This window comes from Coloeus monedula (assembly GCF_965178545.1).
Source record: "Coloeus monedula genome assembly, chromosome: 2".
Taxonomy (NCBI): Eukaryota; Metazoa; Chordata; class Aves; order Passeriformes; family Corvidae; genus Coloeus; species Coloeus monedula.
Window position 1 is genome coordinate 117,497,524 of NC_138782.1, and position 18,524 is coordinate 117,516,047.

At 45.7% G+C, this 18,524-nt stretch overlaps 1 protein-coding gene across 1 annotated transcript in view; it reads left to right on the forward strand.

The window, feature by feature from the left end:
- The window catches only part of XKR6 (XK related 6), a gene marked incomplete at its 3' end in the record, with an annotated part of 165,849 nt that extends 152,063 nt beyond the window's left edge, over positions 1–13,786 (forward strand). The window contains exon 3 of the mRNA XM_082300550.1: positions 12,822–13,786. Within this exon, the coding sequence (XP_082156676.1) occupies positions 12,822–13,786 (965 nt within the window). The remainder of the gene's footprint in view (positions 1–12,821) is intronic.
- Positions 13,787–18,524: the final 4,738 nt, after the last annotated feature.

Below are 18,524 nucleotides of genomic sequence, written 5' to 3' on the forward strand. Positions count from 1 at the left end.
TTTCTGCCCCTGATGAAGGTGGAGCAGTTCAGGTTGATGCAACTCCAAATTGCTGAGTTTTGAAGGAAAGAACTTTCTCATTTCAGAAGCTATTAATTGTTTTTTAATAATTAGCTTGGGGTGACAGTCCCGAGTCTGGCGTGCAGCAAAATTACTGAGTCAGTAGAAATCTCCTGAAATGAGATGTCCCTAAGTGGCATTTGACCAACCTCATGCTCTCAGTGCCCTCAGAATGTCCACATCTTCACACAGACAGTCACTGAGGGGGGACGGCCACCAGGCACAGGAGCCCCCGTCTGAGGTACATCAAGGTCCCAAAGGCCTTGCGAAAGGTAAAAAGACCCAGGAGATAAGCCAGGACAAGCATGTGTGGACACCAAGTTCTGGCCTGCTACCCATCACTTAGGTCTTTGCAGAGTGTACAAAACGTGGGCAGCAGAGGAAGAAAGAGTTTCCTGCTGTTATCCTTGGAAATCAGTGTCCCTGGTGCCTTCAGCTACCCCACTGCGAGACAGCACCAGCTGCACCACATCCGTTTTTGTCACTTTGTCACTCCCCCTCACAGAAATGCTCTGCCAGGCTCGCCTCATTGATGCCAGCCCTGTGTACTCTCCAGGAATGTTGAGATGCTCCTTCTTTTCTGAAGACCAGTCCCCTCTGCTGGGATAATGCTGAGGCAGTTCCGCCAAAGGGCCCCTACACAACATCAAAGGTTTATAAACCATAAGGTTACAAAGCGTGCACTGCTGACTCATCTCTGAGACCTCTTTCTTTGGCCAGTGAGCATGGTCCAAGCTGCGTCCCTTCCTCTTTCCCATCAGGCCAAAATCACTCCCAGAACTGGGATGAAGTTATTTCTCTAATGGCCTGCAGGCTTTCTGTGTCCAGGCCAAGCCATCTGCCAGAGCAGGTTTGCAGGATCCCTGTTTGGTGCTGTCACAGACCCTTTGAAGCGTTGCCTTGATGTTTTCTCATCTCCAAGGAACAGCCCGTGGGAGTTGTGTTTTTAGCAGGAAGTTCCTCCATGAAGCCCTGGCAGGAGATGTTGCTTCCCCAATCTGGGGACAAGTCTGTTGGGTTTCATCCCTGCTGATAAACCAAAACACATCAGAACGTGAGCACAGCCACCAGATCTTGTTCATCCTCTGCTTCAATTATCAGCACCGCCCTTGGCACATTTTTAGCTGCTGGCAGCCAACACCAACCCAAACAATTCCCATGCTTGGCTCAGGTGATGGCAAGAACAATTCCCACCAAGCACTCTGGACCATCCTGTTTTGGAGGCTGGGACAGAACGTAGCAGTCAACAGAATTAGGCTTGGCTTAGTTGCTGCTCTCTGGGCACAGGGTCCAAAGCTGCCTCAGGTCTGTGCTAAGGAAAAAGGGATTCTCATGGTCGCTCTCTGAAGCAGACAGCAGAACTCCTTGGGCTTTCCTTTCCAGCAGGGGAGCAGGTGCTGCTCCCCTCTTTTTCGGAGTATTTTAGCCCACATTTGCAGGATTACAGCATCCTTTCAACTTGTGGTAGGCAGATTTACATCCTTCCCAATGGCTGCTGTTCTCATCCAAATTAAAACAACAACAAAAAAGGAATGGCAGGATAGAGGTGCTGCAACAGATGTCAAATTGCAGCGTTAAAATGTGCATATATTGAGCATGTTTGTGGAGTCCTGTGGTTTCATGCCAACCATCCCTACGCAGAACATAGAAATGGGTGGGAAAAATTTTATTCTAAATGGAGCCATGTGTTGTTTTTCTTAGCAAAAGGGGTTTTTTCCCCTGTTTCAGTGCATTCCAGTAGTTCCTTGAGGTGTGTTTCTCTTCTAAGGGTTCCTAACGGTAGAATTCAAATATCATTAGGTCTGAAAAACCTCAGTGTAGGAGGCTCCTTCTGATATTTTTAGGACTCAAACTGGAAGCAACTCTGATGGATCTGATACACTCAGAAATCTTAGCAAAGGATTGGCCACTAGAAGTTGTAACTTAAGTGCCCTTCACAAAGAGCCAGCTGTTGAATGTGCAATATGATTTTTCCTTCAAGAATAACCTCTCTTGGATTTTGCCATCTTATTCTTACCAGCTGAAGTAATCACGTTTGGGGTGGGGGTTTTGTGCCTTTTGTTCTAGAAAGACTGTTTCATGGGACAAAAACTAAGTCCTCAACAGCAAATAGCAATGGAAGTTTCTAGAGAGGGTTGTGTTCCTGTCAGGTTGAACCAGGTTTGTGTGACTGTCCTGCCTTCTAACACTGCCAACAAAGAGGGATTTTGCTCTGCTTGCACAGAGTTGAGTCCTGTCCTTGCTGGAGGTGTTGTCAGAACATCCTGGTGGAGCATTTCCAATGAAAACTCTTGGGGTCTCTGGAGGAGCTTCACATCCTCTCATCTGTGGCTGTTCATTTTTAGGGGCTCAGGTGGGGTTCTTTTTCACTGTAATTCTGAGACAGCACTTAAAGGCTTCAAATTAACAGGGATTTAACTCAAAAGTCTTTATAATTACAGTGATGATTGTGCAGAGGGCACCTCGGCCTGAAAAGAGTGGCAATTCATGCAGCTTTTGACAAAAATAGACACGAAGAGCAGTTCTCATGCTCTATTTCCAAACAAGCTAATCTGTGCCCAGGAAATCCTGGCTGCTGCTTTCCCAGCACATTTCTAATGCAGAATTAACCCAGGTGATTGGTGCCTGGAGGGATTTAGACCCAGCTCAGGGCAGACCATCTCTCCTTCATGTCTGTGGGTCATCAGAAGACAGAGATGCACACGGCTGTTGGTTCTGAGTGTCTTTATCAAGTTCAATTCTATCCCTGCCCACACGAGAGTCAGGGATTCATGGGATTCCTGTCCTTTGGAGGATGCACTGGGAAAAGTGGACTTGGGCATGGTGGGAAAATCCTGGAGAGATTTTGGCACTTGGTTCCTCGCTGCTGGGGTGTGGGTTACTGGTCCATATGAACCCTAATTTAAGTGATAATGGCAGCTCTTCTAATTGGAAACACCATCCATGCAGCCCCACACTGACATCGAGAACACCATCAGTAAGATTAATAAGAATTCTGATTCCAAAAGTCACACAGGAAAGAACTGCTCTGCCTGAACACCCTCAAAGTAGCATCTGCTGAAGCGGGGGCTCTTTCAGTTTCTTTCTTTTGCTGAAAGGAAAACAGTGAATTCTTTCCATTCCATTTTCTTAACATTTAGGGGAAGCTTCAAAACGGAAGAGCCATTTCAAACTAAATAGTGTTGTGTTATAAATAATTTTATATCGTTTATGACACACCAGCAGGAACTCCAAAAGTAAGACTGTGTGTGTCTCTCTACTCTCTGATCTCCTCCAGCTTCTCTAGGACTGAGTCTAATCACCAAACTCACTCCAAATTCCTGAATGGAATTCTTAGACACCTGCCATGCATTGTTCCCCCTGAAAAATGTGTTTGTGTGTTGTCTTTTCCTTGAGCTGCACCATTAGAGTCCCATCAGAGGCTATGGTGGCTGGATGGAGGAGTTTCAGAAGAGGCTGCTCTGCAGAAGGCAGGATTTGTCTCTGGCTCTAGCAATGGACTCACACTGACATTTTCCTCAGGCATAATTTTGGGAACATAGCTGAGATCAGATTCCTGGAACGATTACCCCATCCTGCTAAAATAACATTTTTTTCTGGCAGAAAGCTGTCCCCACATCTGTATTACACTTTACCTAAGCTCTACCTGCCACGCCTGGGCTCCCCAGAGCTGTCCAGACACAGCAGCCACCTGGACTAATTTCCTCTGCCCAGCCTGAAAAATCTGATAATATGAGAGGCTTCCTCTCCAGGAGTTGAGGAGTTGAACCAAAGGTCTTCCACATGATTTTTAACATGATGAAAAGGATTACATGACCATAAACAGAGGACTGTGATCAGATTTTGTCTATACCTGTAACACAAACAGTGTTGGAGCCCAAGCACTGGCGCTCAGGTGATTGTGCTAAGTTGGTCTCTTTTTGCCGGCCAGCCCTTTCCCAAAGCTTTCCCAGGCATGAGAAAACAAATTCACATAGTCCAGGAACCATTCCCATCAGGCAGATTGGATACAACTCCTGCGGGAGTTTAACAGGATGGGCATGGCAGGCTCTGCCAGCTGGGCTCGGGGTCAACAAACCTGGTTCTGTTTCTCCTTTGTGGCTCAGATACCACCACCAGGTTCTCTTCCCCTGCCTCCTCCTCCTCTGTGCTGTTTTTTATGAGCTGTTCTGTGGTGACAAGTCACCACACAGGATCAAAGACCCCAGTTAGCCAAGTGAGGTGAGGTTTGTTTGTGGATCTGTGCCTATACAAGGACTGAGATTTCCCCTAAGAGCTGCCAGCAGTGTTCCAGCTCTGGAACAGATGTCAGCAGCTTTTTTCCCTAAATAGGTACAGCCTGAGATACCTGCAGTCAGCATCCTGGGAAAGGGGCAAGGCTGTTATGGTGATGCCATGATGATTTTTTGCCTTTTCTTTTACACCCCTTTTATACCTTTTTATAGCTTTTGTATTCTTAGTGGTTTTTTGGCATACATTCTTAGACTTGTTTGTCAAGCTAGGAGACTAAACATCTTAGATCAGAGTGCCCCAGACCCCAAGCTCCTCTCCAGAATACATTTTGTAAACTGAGATAGAACCATCCAGGGGAAGGCTCTTTGGGGACAGGGGCTCATTCAAGCCTCTCATTGGTGAATTTTTGATAGATATGCTAATTAGTAAAACCTATAAAGTTATACCTGATCTTTTGTGTGGGTGCATTGTGGTGTGCATTTCGGTGCATTCCACCTGGATGTAGTGCACCTAAGGATCCTTGAAATAAATATAGAGGTAAAATCCCTTTTCCTTTCTAATTGTGTTTGATTCTTGATTTTAAGACCAGGAAAAGGCATCAATGGAAAGCAAGAAGTGGATTTTCATGCTGATGAGGGCTGTGTACCCACAGGCCTGTTGACACCAGCCTTTTCAGTGATGTAACAGAAGGATGTTGTCGTTCTCCTGCCACTTGAGGATGTTGGTAACTCTGTCTGGCTGTTCTAGGATGACCTCTGGCTGACCATAGCACCCTTCTCACTTCAGAAGGGTGTCAGGGGGTTGTTTTTCCTGCCTGGCCTTCAGTGGTATAAATTCACTGTGTTATGTCACTTGAGTTTCCGCACATCATGTTGGGTCTGTCAGCTTCTGCTCTGCATCAGCCAGTGTGGGTTATTCTGCTTGTCTAGGAGCCAGGAACAGGTTTCATCAATCCTCCTCTCTCTCCTCTCTTAACCTTGCTGAGACTCAGTGTTCCCTTCTGACTGCTCGTGGGGACTCGGTAGATGCCAAACCACTGCTACCAACTATTCATCTTTCCCACTTCTTCTTTGGTTATTTCAGTTCAAACACCATCCCTGGAAGTGTTCAGGGCCAGGTTGGATGGGACCTGAGTGCCCTGATCTAGTGGAAGGTGTCCCTGCCCACAGCAGGGGGTGGAACAAGATGAGAGTTAAGGTCCCTTCCCTCTCAAACCATTCCATGATTCACCAGGTAGAGTCAATGGAGAGACAGAGGCATTTCCAGACAGCTCATCCCACATCTCAGACAGCACTCCTGGGGTGAAATAAACACTGAGCATGTGATGGACGGGACATCTTCATACAGAGGGTTTCAAAACAGGGGAGAAGCTTTGCCAGTCCTGGTGTGGTGGGTGATGGCCAACATTTTGAACAGGACACAGACACTTCACGGAGGTTATTTGAGGACAATCCCAAACAGAGGGTGGATTATCCCATCTCTGCTTGGCCCGGGGTGCTCGTGCCTCCCACAGCAGGATCAGTCTCTGGCTTGCATCCAGGAGGAGATACAAGACTCGATGGCTGCAGGGTTGGAGCTGGTTTGGAGTGCCCGAGTTCACCGAGGACATGAATAGGAGGAGACACGACAGAAGCAGCCGAGATAATGAGAGCACAGATCAGACGAGTGTGGCCGGTCACCTCTTCCTGCAGCAGGGAAAAGGGGGCACTGGGGACAGCTGAAAAGCAGAAGGATGAAAGGGGAGGAAAGCAAAGCCTCTGGAAACACAATCCCTGGTGACCCCATGGATGTTTCCTCAAGGCAGTGCTGAGGCGTGGGCTGGGGGAGGAGCTAAGGAGGGATTCAGCATTTCTGGGGTCACCGAGGACATCTCAATTTAGCAAAAGGAAAAGGGTTTAGGAAGCAACATTTCAGGACATGAGCCAGCTTTTGACTGTCAAGGGGCGGGAGGGCAGATCTCCATGTGAGTGAGCCATTCTGGAGCTGCCTTGGTATGGATTTTCTTGCAGTGAAATGTTTGGGAGCATGGATGTGCATGTGGTCTAATGTGGAAGAGCCCTCCTTGTGCCAGCTTGGGCACGGACTGTCCTGTACAGAAACTCGACACAAGCCTTGTGTGGGATTCCAGTGGGATTTGGTGGTAGAAGACTTATATATTATCCAGACCTACTTGGGAATCTGTCCCTGGAAAGAGTTACTTACCTTCGTTTTCTGCCTTTCTCAGTCACCAGCAGTTTTCTATTTCTTATGGAATGGTGATGCTGTGTCCAGGTGAGCTGGATCCTGGAGAATGGGAATGTGATATTCCTTGGAGGAAGGTCCCAGAGGATCTCTCTAGCAAGGGAGCAGGTGCTGAGGATGTGAAACTCACCCCTTGCCTGATGAAAGCCAAATATTTTCAGAGAAGAGCAAAGGACAGGACACTGGTGTGACATCTCTTCCCAGTCTCCACAGTGCCAAGCTCTGGATTTTCATCCCTGGTCATTCCAGCTCTTAGTAGAGCACAGAGGTGTCACATAAATGTGAGGAGGCCATTCCTGGGTCAGACTTTTGAATTATGTCCACCTTAGGTGGAATAGTTCTCATCTGCTATAGTGGACTGGTGGCAGACTGGAGAAACTGTTTAAGGAAGTGTCCTGAAATTCAGTGAGGAAAATGAATGGCAAAACGGTCTGTGCAGCCCTTCATTATTTATATACTGGCAGTGTTCCATATTTTTCCATGTTCAAAGAGACAAGTAAAGAGGGAAAATGAAGGAAAAAAGACACAAGTCATTCCCTCCTCTGATGGGGAAGAATAAAGAAAGATCAAGCACCAAAATCCATCAGGAAACAATGAAAATCAGACCTGGGGTCTGATTCTGACCCCTTTTGCTCTGACACAAACAAATTAAATCAGATTAAAAAAAAAAAAGGGGAGTGACTTTCAGGCTCTCTTGTTACAAAAGCAGGATCTGGCTTGATCTCTTTTGTGTATAAATGCATTTTCACTCTGTGTGCATCAAAATGAAAGCCTGTTCCCCGGCTCCTACTGAGCTTCAGGGAGGAACGTGCCACCCAAAGGGGAAAACAGGATAACAGGGTTCACAGCACAGGGGCCTGAGCAGCCAGCCAGGGAAGGGGATGAACTGAAATGTGGCACTTGGCATTAAGCAAGAGCTGCCTCTGCACAGGGGCTGAGGGAAGGTTTCGTGTCATGCTCAATATTTGCTGTCCCGCTCACCCGGGAGAAATGTTGGTATGGTCCCATTTTGTTTTAGTAGAGTCTTAAGGAGAATTAATGTCAGAAAAAGAAATAGAGTGCTGTTTAGGCATCATTTTCAACATTAAAGGGACAGGCACCACAGGAAATACTCAGGGAATGTGCTACAGCAACTGCATCCAAATTACGGGCAGCCAACAACCTGCAGCTGGACTTGTGATGGAAACTGCCCCTGCCCCTAGTGAAAAACCTCTCTCCTCAGCTGGACAACACTGAGAGTAAGGCCAAAAGGGGTATATTGTTCATTTTAAATATTCATTTGTGTGAGTGTGCGATTTTTCTATTAGACTGGTTGTAAAACCATGCATAACTGCATAGCAGGAATAGGCCAGAGAGACAGGGATGGCTTTCCCTGCACTGTTTTTGTTCCTGGGCTTTAAAAACAGCAATTGTGATTTAAGAGGAGTCATTGCTTCAATTCTTTTGTGTGAATAGGGGTTTTTTTCCAAAGAGCCTCATTACAAATCTGAGATGACCTTTTCTTTTTCTGGACCATGGGTAGGAACCAAAGGATGAAAACCAATCCAGGATGAAATTCAGGGTGTTCCTGTGAGCTTCAGCAGCTTCCCTTGAACTCAGAGTGGTTCAGGCTCCTCTCCTCTGGTATCAGATCACTGCATTATACTCAAGTCCACTCATGTTTTCATGACCCAAAGCAACAGCTCTTGTTTCCCTTTCTCAGAGAATCCATTCCTTGGTCTGACATTCTCAGAAATTTAACTTTTTTCCACCTGCCTTATTTCCCACTGCTTTCTCACCTGTCTTCACCATGTCCTGTTGCACAGCCTCTGTGCCACATGTGTTTATCATTGAAGAGGGATCATGAGCTCCCATGAGAAAGGCAGAATTGTTTGAGTCTCACCTGGTGTCACTTGATATACCCCGAGTGCCTTCCCTCACTCCAGCTCCCAGCTCAGAAATGTTCTTGTCCTCTGTATGCAAGTTTGTCCCATCTGCCAGCTCCACGCAGAGCTCTGGAATATCCTAAAGCATCTCAAAGGTTGCTGGATTCCCACCTGTGATGGTTGCACTAAGCTTTGATCCTCCTTTGAGCAAAGAGGCATCATTTAACCATGGACACCCTGGGGTGAGTCTCTACAGTAGGAGCTGAATCCTGTCTGAAATGCCATGTCAAGCGCACTGTGATGTGAAGGAGATCTACTCCCTGCTTTAGCTTGGATTTTATACAAGATCTTGGGTAAATCCTTCAAATCTTGGTGCTTCATCTGTCAAACGGGACATAATACAGCTTTACCTCGCTGTGCTGAATGTAGGTGAGCAGATGTCTCACTGTAAGGACTCACTCCTAAAGGGATCTGGGGGATTATTTCTTGTGCTGTGTCATTCAAGACACAGGAACTCGACTCCTTGATGGTGCTGACTTTGGCCTGTGAGTCACTCATGGCTTCCTAGGGCAGAGAGGTTTGTGGAGAATCCCAGTCCATGCCAGCCTGACTCATTACGGGCAGGTGGGATGCAGATGCCAGAGATGCAGCCACAAGGAATCAGCCCCATAGGAGCTGATTTCCTCCTGGTTTGAGAATGCCCACACACTGTGCAAAGTGGGGATGTTCCACTCCCAAGACCGAAAACAAACTGGGAGGAGTGGGAGTGGGCTTTTTTTGAAGTGACTTCAGTGTTTACCCAACTCCATCCCTTTAATAAACAGACCTTGGAAGGGAGTTGAAACCTACTCGTGTTCCATGAAGGTGCGTCAGTCACCATGTGCACGAGTCAGAATCAAAATAAAAAGCTACTACTCATGTGAGCCAACTTTCCAGGACTTTTTGTTTTAGTTATAACTGAAGAGATCTCTACAGTTGCTTAGAAATAAGGTCTGGAGAAGGTGGGAGGAAAAAGAGGGACAGTTTATCCCACAGTCTGTGAGAAGAGTAAATTGCATGAAGATGTCACGGGCTAGAAGTCACAGGGAAAGTTGGGAATGAAAACTCATGGTCAAGATGACAAAAGTGCTGTGTCATTTAGGTCTGTATGAAAGAGCCAGGGAGCAATTTCTGTGGCAACACAGTAAGAAGTAAAAGTAAGAGTGATGTAAAATTCTTTACATCACTCCACGGTTCCTGCTGACATCCACCTACAGCTCTCCCCCCGTACACCCAGGTGCATATCCCGCTCATCACCAGGGTGCCAAAATCCACATTCAACACAAGAGTTGTGAATTTTGAAACAACAGCAAAAATATGTCAAAATGTCCAGAGATCCTTCATTGCCTCCCTCAGATCTTGATGCAGATGAAGAGACAATGAGCTGTTCTGTACGGGGGGACTCATCCCGCCTGACTGCTGGTGCTCGCACGTCCGCTGGAAAGGGATGGAGTCAGACACCTTGGGAGCATGAGTCAACCCCTCCCTGTCCCACACACGGATCTCAGGACAGGCTGAATCACTTTCTGGGGGTGTCTGCCTCTCTCTGCTGGCTGGAGGAGATGTTCAGATGACTGTCAGCAGCCCGGGTGCCGTGCAAGTGACTCAACACACGCACTCTGAGCCAGCTCCGTGCAATTTACTGCAAAGGCTGTGATTAGTGGAGGGTTCTGCCCTTAAAACATTAGGTAAAGCCTTTATGTGCAAACTGGGGGATTGTTTCGGGTGTATTTTGTTCCTCTCTCTTTTCTGGAATAAATGAGCCCAACAGAAACGTTTTTAAGCCAGGGTGACACATCTGTCTCCTGTGGGTTGCTGCTGCTTGAGTTTCCCTGTACAGGTACAGCTAATGCTGTACAAGTTTCTAGTAAAACAGCACTAAAATAAGGCAATAAAGGACGTCTTTTTTCCCTGCTAATCATTGAAAGTTTTTAAACTGAATAGTTAAAAGATAGTGCAGCAAACAGTACCTTACACATAACAAAACTTTGTGGCATGACTCATCCTTCCAAAACTGTTAATAAACTCTGCCAAAAATGTAATTCACCTTGCAGGTTAAAAATGAATCTAATCTACATCTGCTTGAGTATGAGGCTGTTCATATTTAGGTGTTTCCATCCATTATGGGGAGAGTCTGAGAGAGCTGGACCTGTTTAGTGTGGAGAAGACTGAGAGGGGATCTCAATAATCCATAGAAATACTTCCTAGGGATGGCAGAGGACGGTGCCAGACTCTTTATAGTGGTGCCCAATGACAGGATGAGGAGCAATGACCTCATGAAATATGCCACAAGAAGTTCCACCTCAACATGAGAAAGAACTTCTTTGCAATGAGGGTGGCAGAGCACTGGAACAGCTGCCCAGGGAGGGCATGGAGTTCCCTCTCTGGAGATATTCCAAACCCACCTGGAGGTGTTCCTGTGCCACCTGCTCCAGGTGATCCTATCTTGGCAGAGTGATTGGATGATATCCAGGGCTTCCTTCCAACTCCAACCATTCTGTGAGTCTGTGGTTGGAATCCCCAAGTCCTATGTGCAAGTGTTTCTTAGTGAGGACTTAGAACTTGGGGGAAATTTTGATTTTCTTAAAGCTGGTGGTCTAAAGCTTCTCTCTTGGATAAGGCCACTGCTCTCACTAGTTTGTGGTTTGTTGTTTCTTAAAATTCAGTCTGAGATTCTAAATGCATATGTGAGTCCAGAGGCAAGAGATTCAGAGGGAGTCTCGAGAGCTGATGTAAAGGTGTAGTTTCAGTGGACTTTGCAGGCTGTGAGAATTCCAGTGAGGACAGAGCTTAATCTTTCCTGGCCTCCTTTTCCATCACCTCTCCTCCAGACATGGATAGGTTGGAACAGGGAGAATCTAACCCTGCTGCACTGTGGGGTGGACTCCTCAAAAATGAGAAGATAAAATCTATAGAGTGAGGTCTGAAGAGCCAGTGGACCTTATTTGCATTCCCATGGAAGCCAGGTCGCTGTGAGCAGAGAGCAAAGAAAACAGGAGAAGAAGAAATTTCGGTTTTTGAGCATTTTACCTTTTTAACTCTGAGCAGCTGCAGCAAGATGTTCCTTGGATTTTCTTAAAAAAGTGAAAGCCAAATGAGATCTGGAGCTATCTCCCAGTTACACATCAGAGATGGAGGGGCATTTCTTATTGTTTGTTTTGCTTGGAACAATTAGCAGTTTTTCCTTTGGAATCTAAAGGTGATGGTCCCAGATAAATCTTTGGCTAAGGCCCAATCCAACCATAGCTACCGAATTACTGAGCTTCCCAAACATGGATTTTGGTCCAGCATCTGTTTCCTCACCTGCAGAACAGTTGTCCAGTGAGCAGCAGTGGGAGCAATAGGATGCCAGTGGTTCTTTCTTTTCCCAGGAATCTCTCAATAATTTCTATTGCGATGCTTTGCTCCATGAGTTGTTCAATCTACCCTTGTGATAATCAACGGAGTTATATTTTTTAAAAGCCTCCAAAGTGTGGTGGGGCCACTATTTTATCTTCTGGAGGAAATAAATTGTTTAAGTGGTGGTTGGGATGGAGAATAAGACCAGGGCCCTTTGGAATATCATGGGGTGTTCTGCCCCATGCCAGGGTGCAAGGGGACGTGTTGGGAGCTGAAGGTGACCCCAGCGCAGGCTGTGCCCTCCCTGACCTAACTGTGGCTTGGATCTGTGGTCCAGCCAGGAGACAAGGCTGGAGATGAGCTACCTCCAATATAGGTCTTGGGTCCATCCTAGAAACAGAGCAAGGGATCTGCTGGAGAGATCAGATTCTTTGTTTTGGGACTATTTCAAGGGTATTGATGAGTCTTGATGTTTCCTGGATTTATATGTTTATCTGCATGGGACAAAAAACGTATTTTTCCCAAAGGCAAGTGCGAATGGGGATTCCTGAGTAAGGCAGAATCAATGGGAATGCTGCTTAAATAGAAGTATTTTAGAATAAAAAAGAATCCCTGCGGTTGCAGGGAATACGGGTGTCCTGCTCTTGGCGTGGTGCATTCCAAGAGAGATTCCTCTCTCCAAAAAAGTAACTTTCACACTTGGGCTTCAGCATTTAGGTGGGATCTGGATTTCAAACTCTCAAATGTGGATCCAGTTAGGATGAGCACGGAGGCTGTTCCCTATCAGAAGAGCTGGGGTGGGGTGGCCAATCCAGTGGCTCAGGAAGATAAGGACAATGAGTCAGAGAACTCCTGAATACAGCACCATTTCCAATTCCCACACTGATATCTCTGTATTTCTCTCCTCCAGACTGTAAGGACAACCTGACGTGAGTTGAAACTTCAGGCTCCTGAGCCTGCCCCAGATGCAATAATTTAGTGAGCAGATGATGTTTTCCACCAAAGCTCCTGTCTAACTCAGTGGATCTGTGTGTCTTCCGGCAGGTGTGTCCTCTGTGGCCTCCCTGATGTCCCTGGCTTGGGTGCTAGCCTCCTATCACAAGCTTCTTCGGGACTCTAGGGACGACAAGAAGAGTATGAGCTACAGAGGGGCCCTCATCCATCTCTTCTGGCGCCTCTTCACCATCTCATCCCGAGTTATTTCTTTTGCTCTCTTTGCTTCCATCTTCCAGCTCTACTTTGGGATCTTTGTAGTGGTCCATTGGTGTGCCATGGCTTTCTGGATCATCCATGGTGGGACAGATTTCTGCATGTCTAAGTGGGAGGAGATCCTCTTCAACATGGTGGTAGGGATTGTGTACATTTTCTGCTGGTTTAATGTCAAGGAAGGGCGGACTCGATACCGAATGTTTGCGTATTACACGGTGGTCCTGACGGAGAACGCTGCCTTGACGCTCCTTTGGTATTTTTACAGAGATCCTGACACCACTGACTCCTATGCCGTGCCAGCACTGTGTTGTGTCTTTCTTAGCTTTGCTGCTGGGATAGCTTTGATGCTGTTATATTATGGTGTGCTGCATCCCATGGGGCCAAGAGCTAAGATCTTTGCCAGCTCCTGTTGCGCCGAGCTGCTCTGGGGCATTCCTTTGCCCCCCGATGTTGAGCCCATGGCACCCCAAACCCCTGGGTACCGGGGGGCCCAGGCTACGCCCACCAGAGCGGTCACGGAGCAACAGGAGGAACTCACAGCTGACACTTGCTTGCCCGTTTTCCAGGTGAGAGCAATGGTACCATCTACTCCATCTGGGCGACCCTACCCCCCCGAGGGGCCTCTCATTAAGATTGACATCCCAAGAAAAAGATATCCTGCCTGGGATGCTCATTTTGTAGACAGGAGGTTAAGAAGAACTATCAACATCCTCCAATACGTCACCCCCACAGCTGTAGGTATTAGGTATAGAGATGGACCTCTCTTATATGAGTTGCTACAATATGAATCTTCACTTTAAAGCTCCTTAAAGCAAAAGTAAAAGAGGGGACCTTATTTTTGTTTACGGTAAACACAGATCATGAAACAAACACAAACCTTCAGATAAGCTTTCTTTCTGGTTGCTGTATGTATAAAAAAAAAAAAGATATTCTCTATGTTTTGTAAGTAAAAACAAAAAGAAAAACTTTTCTTTTGTTTTTTACACACAAGAAACAGTATTTCAACTTCCACACCTAGGATTCACAGGTGGAGAAGGAGGCATCTCCACATCAGTTTTATACCGTACACCAAGTGTAGAACATTATTTATGGGATTGGTGCTGATTGAAAAATAAAAAAAAAAAAACAAACAAACAAACCTACAACTGCCTTATGCCCTTAGGTGCTGAGTTTCATTAAGTACTGTCACCTTTCTCATGCAAAACTCTTTGATGATTATATGCCAGGAAAAAAAAAATAAAAACCAACCATCCAACTGAAATGCAAACCTTAAAATTAAAAAAAAAAAAAAAATTAACAACAACAAAAAGAGAGAAATGTATGAAAAAAACATAAATCCTGTTGCTCTTATTGGATTTAGCAGAAAAAACCCTCCAAATGTCTAAATATAAGAAAGCAAAGATAAGAAAGCAAAGATAAGAAAGCAAAGCCAAGACAACCCCAATGGAGTTTGATTTTTCCAACAGCTGAAAGACAAAATCAGGTCTGTAAGATAATTTGGCAAGGAATTTATAACACCATTGGGCCAAGCCTTGACCGAGTCGTGTTATAAAAATGATCCCACCCTGGAACCGTTTTCCTCATGGAAATGGACCCTGTACAAAGGTGGGATTGTACCAGATCAGTGGGAAAATACAGGATCTGATCTTGTTCCCAGCACCTGCTCGTGATAAAGCCCCACTGTCTCCAGTGGAGCAAATACCAACAGTCTGAGCCCAGAATAAGGCCTGCCACCTTGATTTCTGGAAAACGAGAAATTATCAGAATTATAAACCAAAAACATGATCCGAAATTACATTTCCACATATCTAATAATTATTCCAGTAATAATAAAACTCAGCATGGTAGCAAAAAGCGAGTCAATTTAAAGGCACAATACTTGATCAGTGACTGGCAAAATAATTTGACCTACTGTATCATTTTAAGGCTGTGAAAGGCATACATGTATTATTTGTAATCTCGTGTAAGACCTGTCATGTCTCATTCAGTGCGAGCCTTAAAGTGATTGTAAAGCATCCTTCGTTCCATTTTGGGGATTTTTGGGTTTTGATTTTTTGTTTTGTTTCTGTTTTGTTTTTAAGGAAAACAAAACATGAAAAGTCGGGATTAAAAAAAAAACACAAAAACACAAAAACAAACAACAACAAAACAACCAACAAAACTTCTTCAAACGGTAATAACCTGTAAAACTGACTCACGTCTCGAGATGATTTGGTGCTTTGTATTTTTGTTGATGTTGTTGTTGTGATTTAGCTGAGAAAATTCTTCGACTCGGTTACATGTGGGGAACTGCTGATAAAAACTGTCTCGTGTCACCCTCTACTGTAAGTACATGGCGAGAAACAACAACCAGAGGAAATCCAAGAGCGTAGCGAGAGCGCCGTGGTTTAGCTTAGCCTTCCACCGCCAGGAGATGCTGCCACCTCCGATGCTGGCAAAGACCAGACGGTCCTGCCGAGGGCTGTGGGGTTGTCTTGACATTTCCAAATAACCCGCTCGGTGTCTGAACATTTTCATCTCTCTCGGATTCTGTTTCTGTGCTGGAATCTCTTGGGTTCTTTTCGAGTTAAATCACTGGGTTTGCATCTATCCGACACCCTTTTTCCATTTTGAGAGTATTGCTCCTTTAAAGGAATATTCCCATTTCAGGGCATCTTTTCAATCCCACCATGCCTCTACTTGGGAGGGGAAAAACAACAACAACAAAATGAGATATTTTTAAGTGAATGCTGTAGTATTTTCTGTGTGTAATTGCAATTTTTTATTCCAGAAATACTGTAACTGTCTAGGGTGCAAAACTCCCATGCTGACCTATTCTGAAGAGAAGATCAGCATGGGGGGGATATTTTTTAATTATGATTATGATTTTTTTTTTAATTTCAGAAATCAGTTGGTTTTTTTAATTATGATAGTATTTAAAGAAACTAGTACCAATTTTATATAACAGTTTAAAGAAGCTGAATGCTTTCTTCGCCTGAATATACCTGAAGAGAAACATTTTTTTCAATCAGTGATCCTTTGCAGTGTTCTGAGAAAACGTTGGGGTTTCTTCAGTTGTTTCATTTTGTTTTGTAAAGGAAACTTTTAACTGGTGTCTGTCCCTTTCAAGGAGGGCAGGACTCCTTCACGCCAAACTATAGACACACGGCAAAGTTTATACAAAGCCAAATTGTCACTGGTACTGTAATTCCCAGTCAAACTCCATTTCAGGCAGATGTTTCTGGGCTCTGATTACAACCAATGTGATGGTCACATTTTCATGCAAAGGGAGGGATTTGGTCTTGTCATCCCCTATCTAACTCCCCAGTCCCTTGTTTGCTGTGCACATAAATACATATATATATATATATACACACGAACTGATATATATTTGTGAAAAGCTTTCATTTCCCTTCTCCATTGTCTATGCCCCACAGACAGTCGCTTCCCAAGTGTCCTACTAACATTTCACCCTGTTTCTCCCCTGATCAGTATACTGTCTCCATAAAAAGAGGTAATTGTGAAGTGAACTTGCTGTCCCCACCTACTGAGTCCTAAAAACATGGAGGTGCCCATCCTCCAGTGACAGGCCTGTGTTTTTCATTCCAGAACTTTCTTTTGACTTGCCTTTAATGTTAGTGTAGACTTATGTTGATCCAATTCCCCATGTAAAGGCTCCCCTTGGTCCTTGCGTGAAGAGCTCTCCTCCCCGCATCTGCATTTACGTGGCAAAAGCATGAGAAAGGAATGGATGGCTAACAGCCCTGCTGTTCCTCAGGGACCATTTTTCCAGGAGGTGGCATCTTTGTTTTCAAAAGCATCATAAGAAGGTCCTGCTCCCCAAACTCATCAGCCTTGAGGTCTGGAGTTGTGGTGCCCATCACTGGCCCCATTGAACAGCCGGACCCTTCCCACCAGGACGGTGACAACGAGCCAAGGCACAGTCACCAGGTGCCAGGAGGAGGAGGAGACCCTTCAGTGTTGCCTCTCATGAGCAACTCCAGCCTGCCTTCCCTCAGGAACGGGATCTTACTCCACACCACCACACCAACAGCCGTCGCCTCCGCCCCGTGCCAGGAGTGAAGGGGCAAAACACTCTGGAAGTGTCCTTACTTCTCAATACAGTGCTAACTTCTCACAACCAAACCAGCTTAACCAAGGGCTTGACACATCCCTGTTCCAAAGTCCTCCTCCTCTGTGGCTCGTAGTGTGGATAACAACAAGGCAGGTGCCTCCACTGCGAGTTAAGACTGTTTCATTACTTGTATAAACTTTCTGCCTCTGCTTCTCCTTTCTTTGAATGATATCCACCGGCATCTTCATTTAGCAAAGGATTTCCAGGGAGAGCCTGTGTCAACCCTGAAGAACTATTTCTTTTTCCAGGACTTCATTACAGCCTTAACATAAAGCACGTGCTCTGCCACTACTCCCAGCATGTTCCTGGTGGACAGTTTGGGGTGGTGACCATTTCCTTTTGGGATTACCTGTGATCTTCTTGCCAAACAGCGCCTTTTGCCAAGACAAAAGCTTGGGGTGGAAAACTACCCCAGCTCCTTATTGGTACTAGTCCCAGTGCTAAGAGTCTCATCCTCTCCTCCTGTTTTACTTTTTTGCCCTTTGATTTTTTTTGTGTGCACTTTTGCAGGATGGTCAGCAACTTGTTTTGGTTTCGCTTGGATTTTAACTCCTCAGCTTTTCCTCAGTACCTTTTTTTATACCATATCCCACCTTCTGGCCAGAAGATACTGCATGAGGAGCTCTTCAAACTGCCATGGAGAAGGTTGAGCCTGTATTTATCCACATCACAAGACCAGTGGGCAACTTCTCTGGCATATTTGTGGTGCTGGATTCAGCCTGGGATCATCTAAACCAGCCAACTTTCCCATGCCAGGGCAATGCTGAGGCACGAGGGCTCCACCACCCCGACTGTTATTGTTCAAACCTCCCCTGGCATGGTTTTGACCCACTCCAAGGAGCCCTGGGCTCAGGCACAGCTTGCCCAGTCTTTGGCACTGGCCAGGGACCGTCCCCAATCAGCAGTTTGGATGCATCTGCTCCATATCAGGGGTGGAAGATTTTAGGAGTCAGGATGGAGCCAGCACTACTCAGTTGGCTTCATGGCCAGAATGGATCCTGGAAGTACTAAACTTCCTGGTAAAGATGTAACTCCGTGCCACAGACCAGGATTCAGGATGTGGTGGAGTATGTCAGCTCCGATCTGGCATTTTTGTCTTTTCTGCCTGATTCAATGGAAAAGTTATTTTTCAGTTCACTTTGTTCCTTTTTCTGAGGTTGTTTTGCAAACAGCGTCACTTTTACGGCTCGGATGTCAACCCATCCATCCCTCCATCCATGTCAGATGGATGGCATGTTTACTGTGATAGTGTTACACATCCATAGGCAGCTAATTTGGAGACAGGAATTGTTCAGACCAGACCAAATCAACAATGGGAACACAGGAATTACAAGGTCCCTGCCCATGCCCTTGTCATGCTTTGCCACCCAACACCAGGCATTTTTCATCTGCAGCAAATCCAACCCGAACTGCAGAAAAGGAGC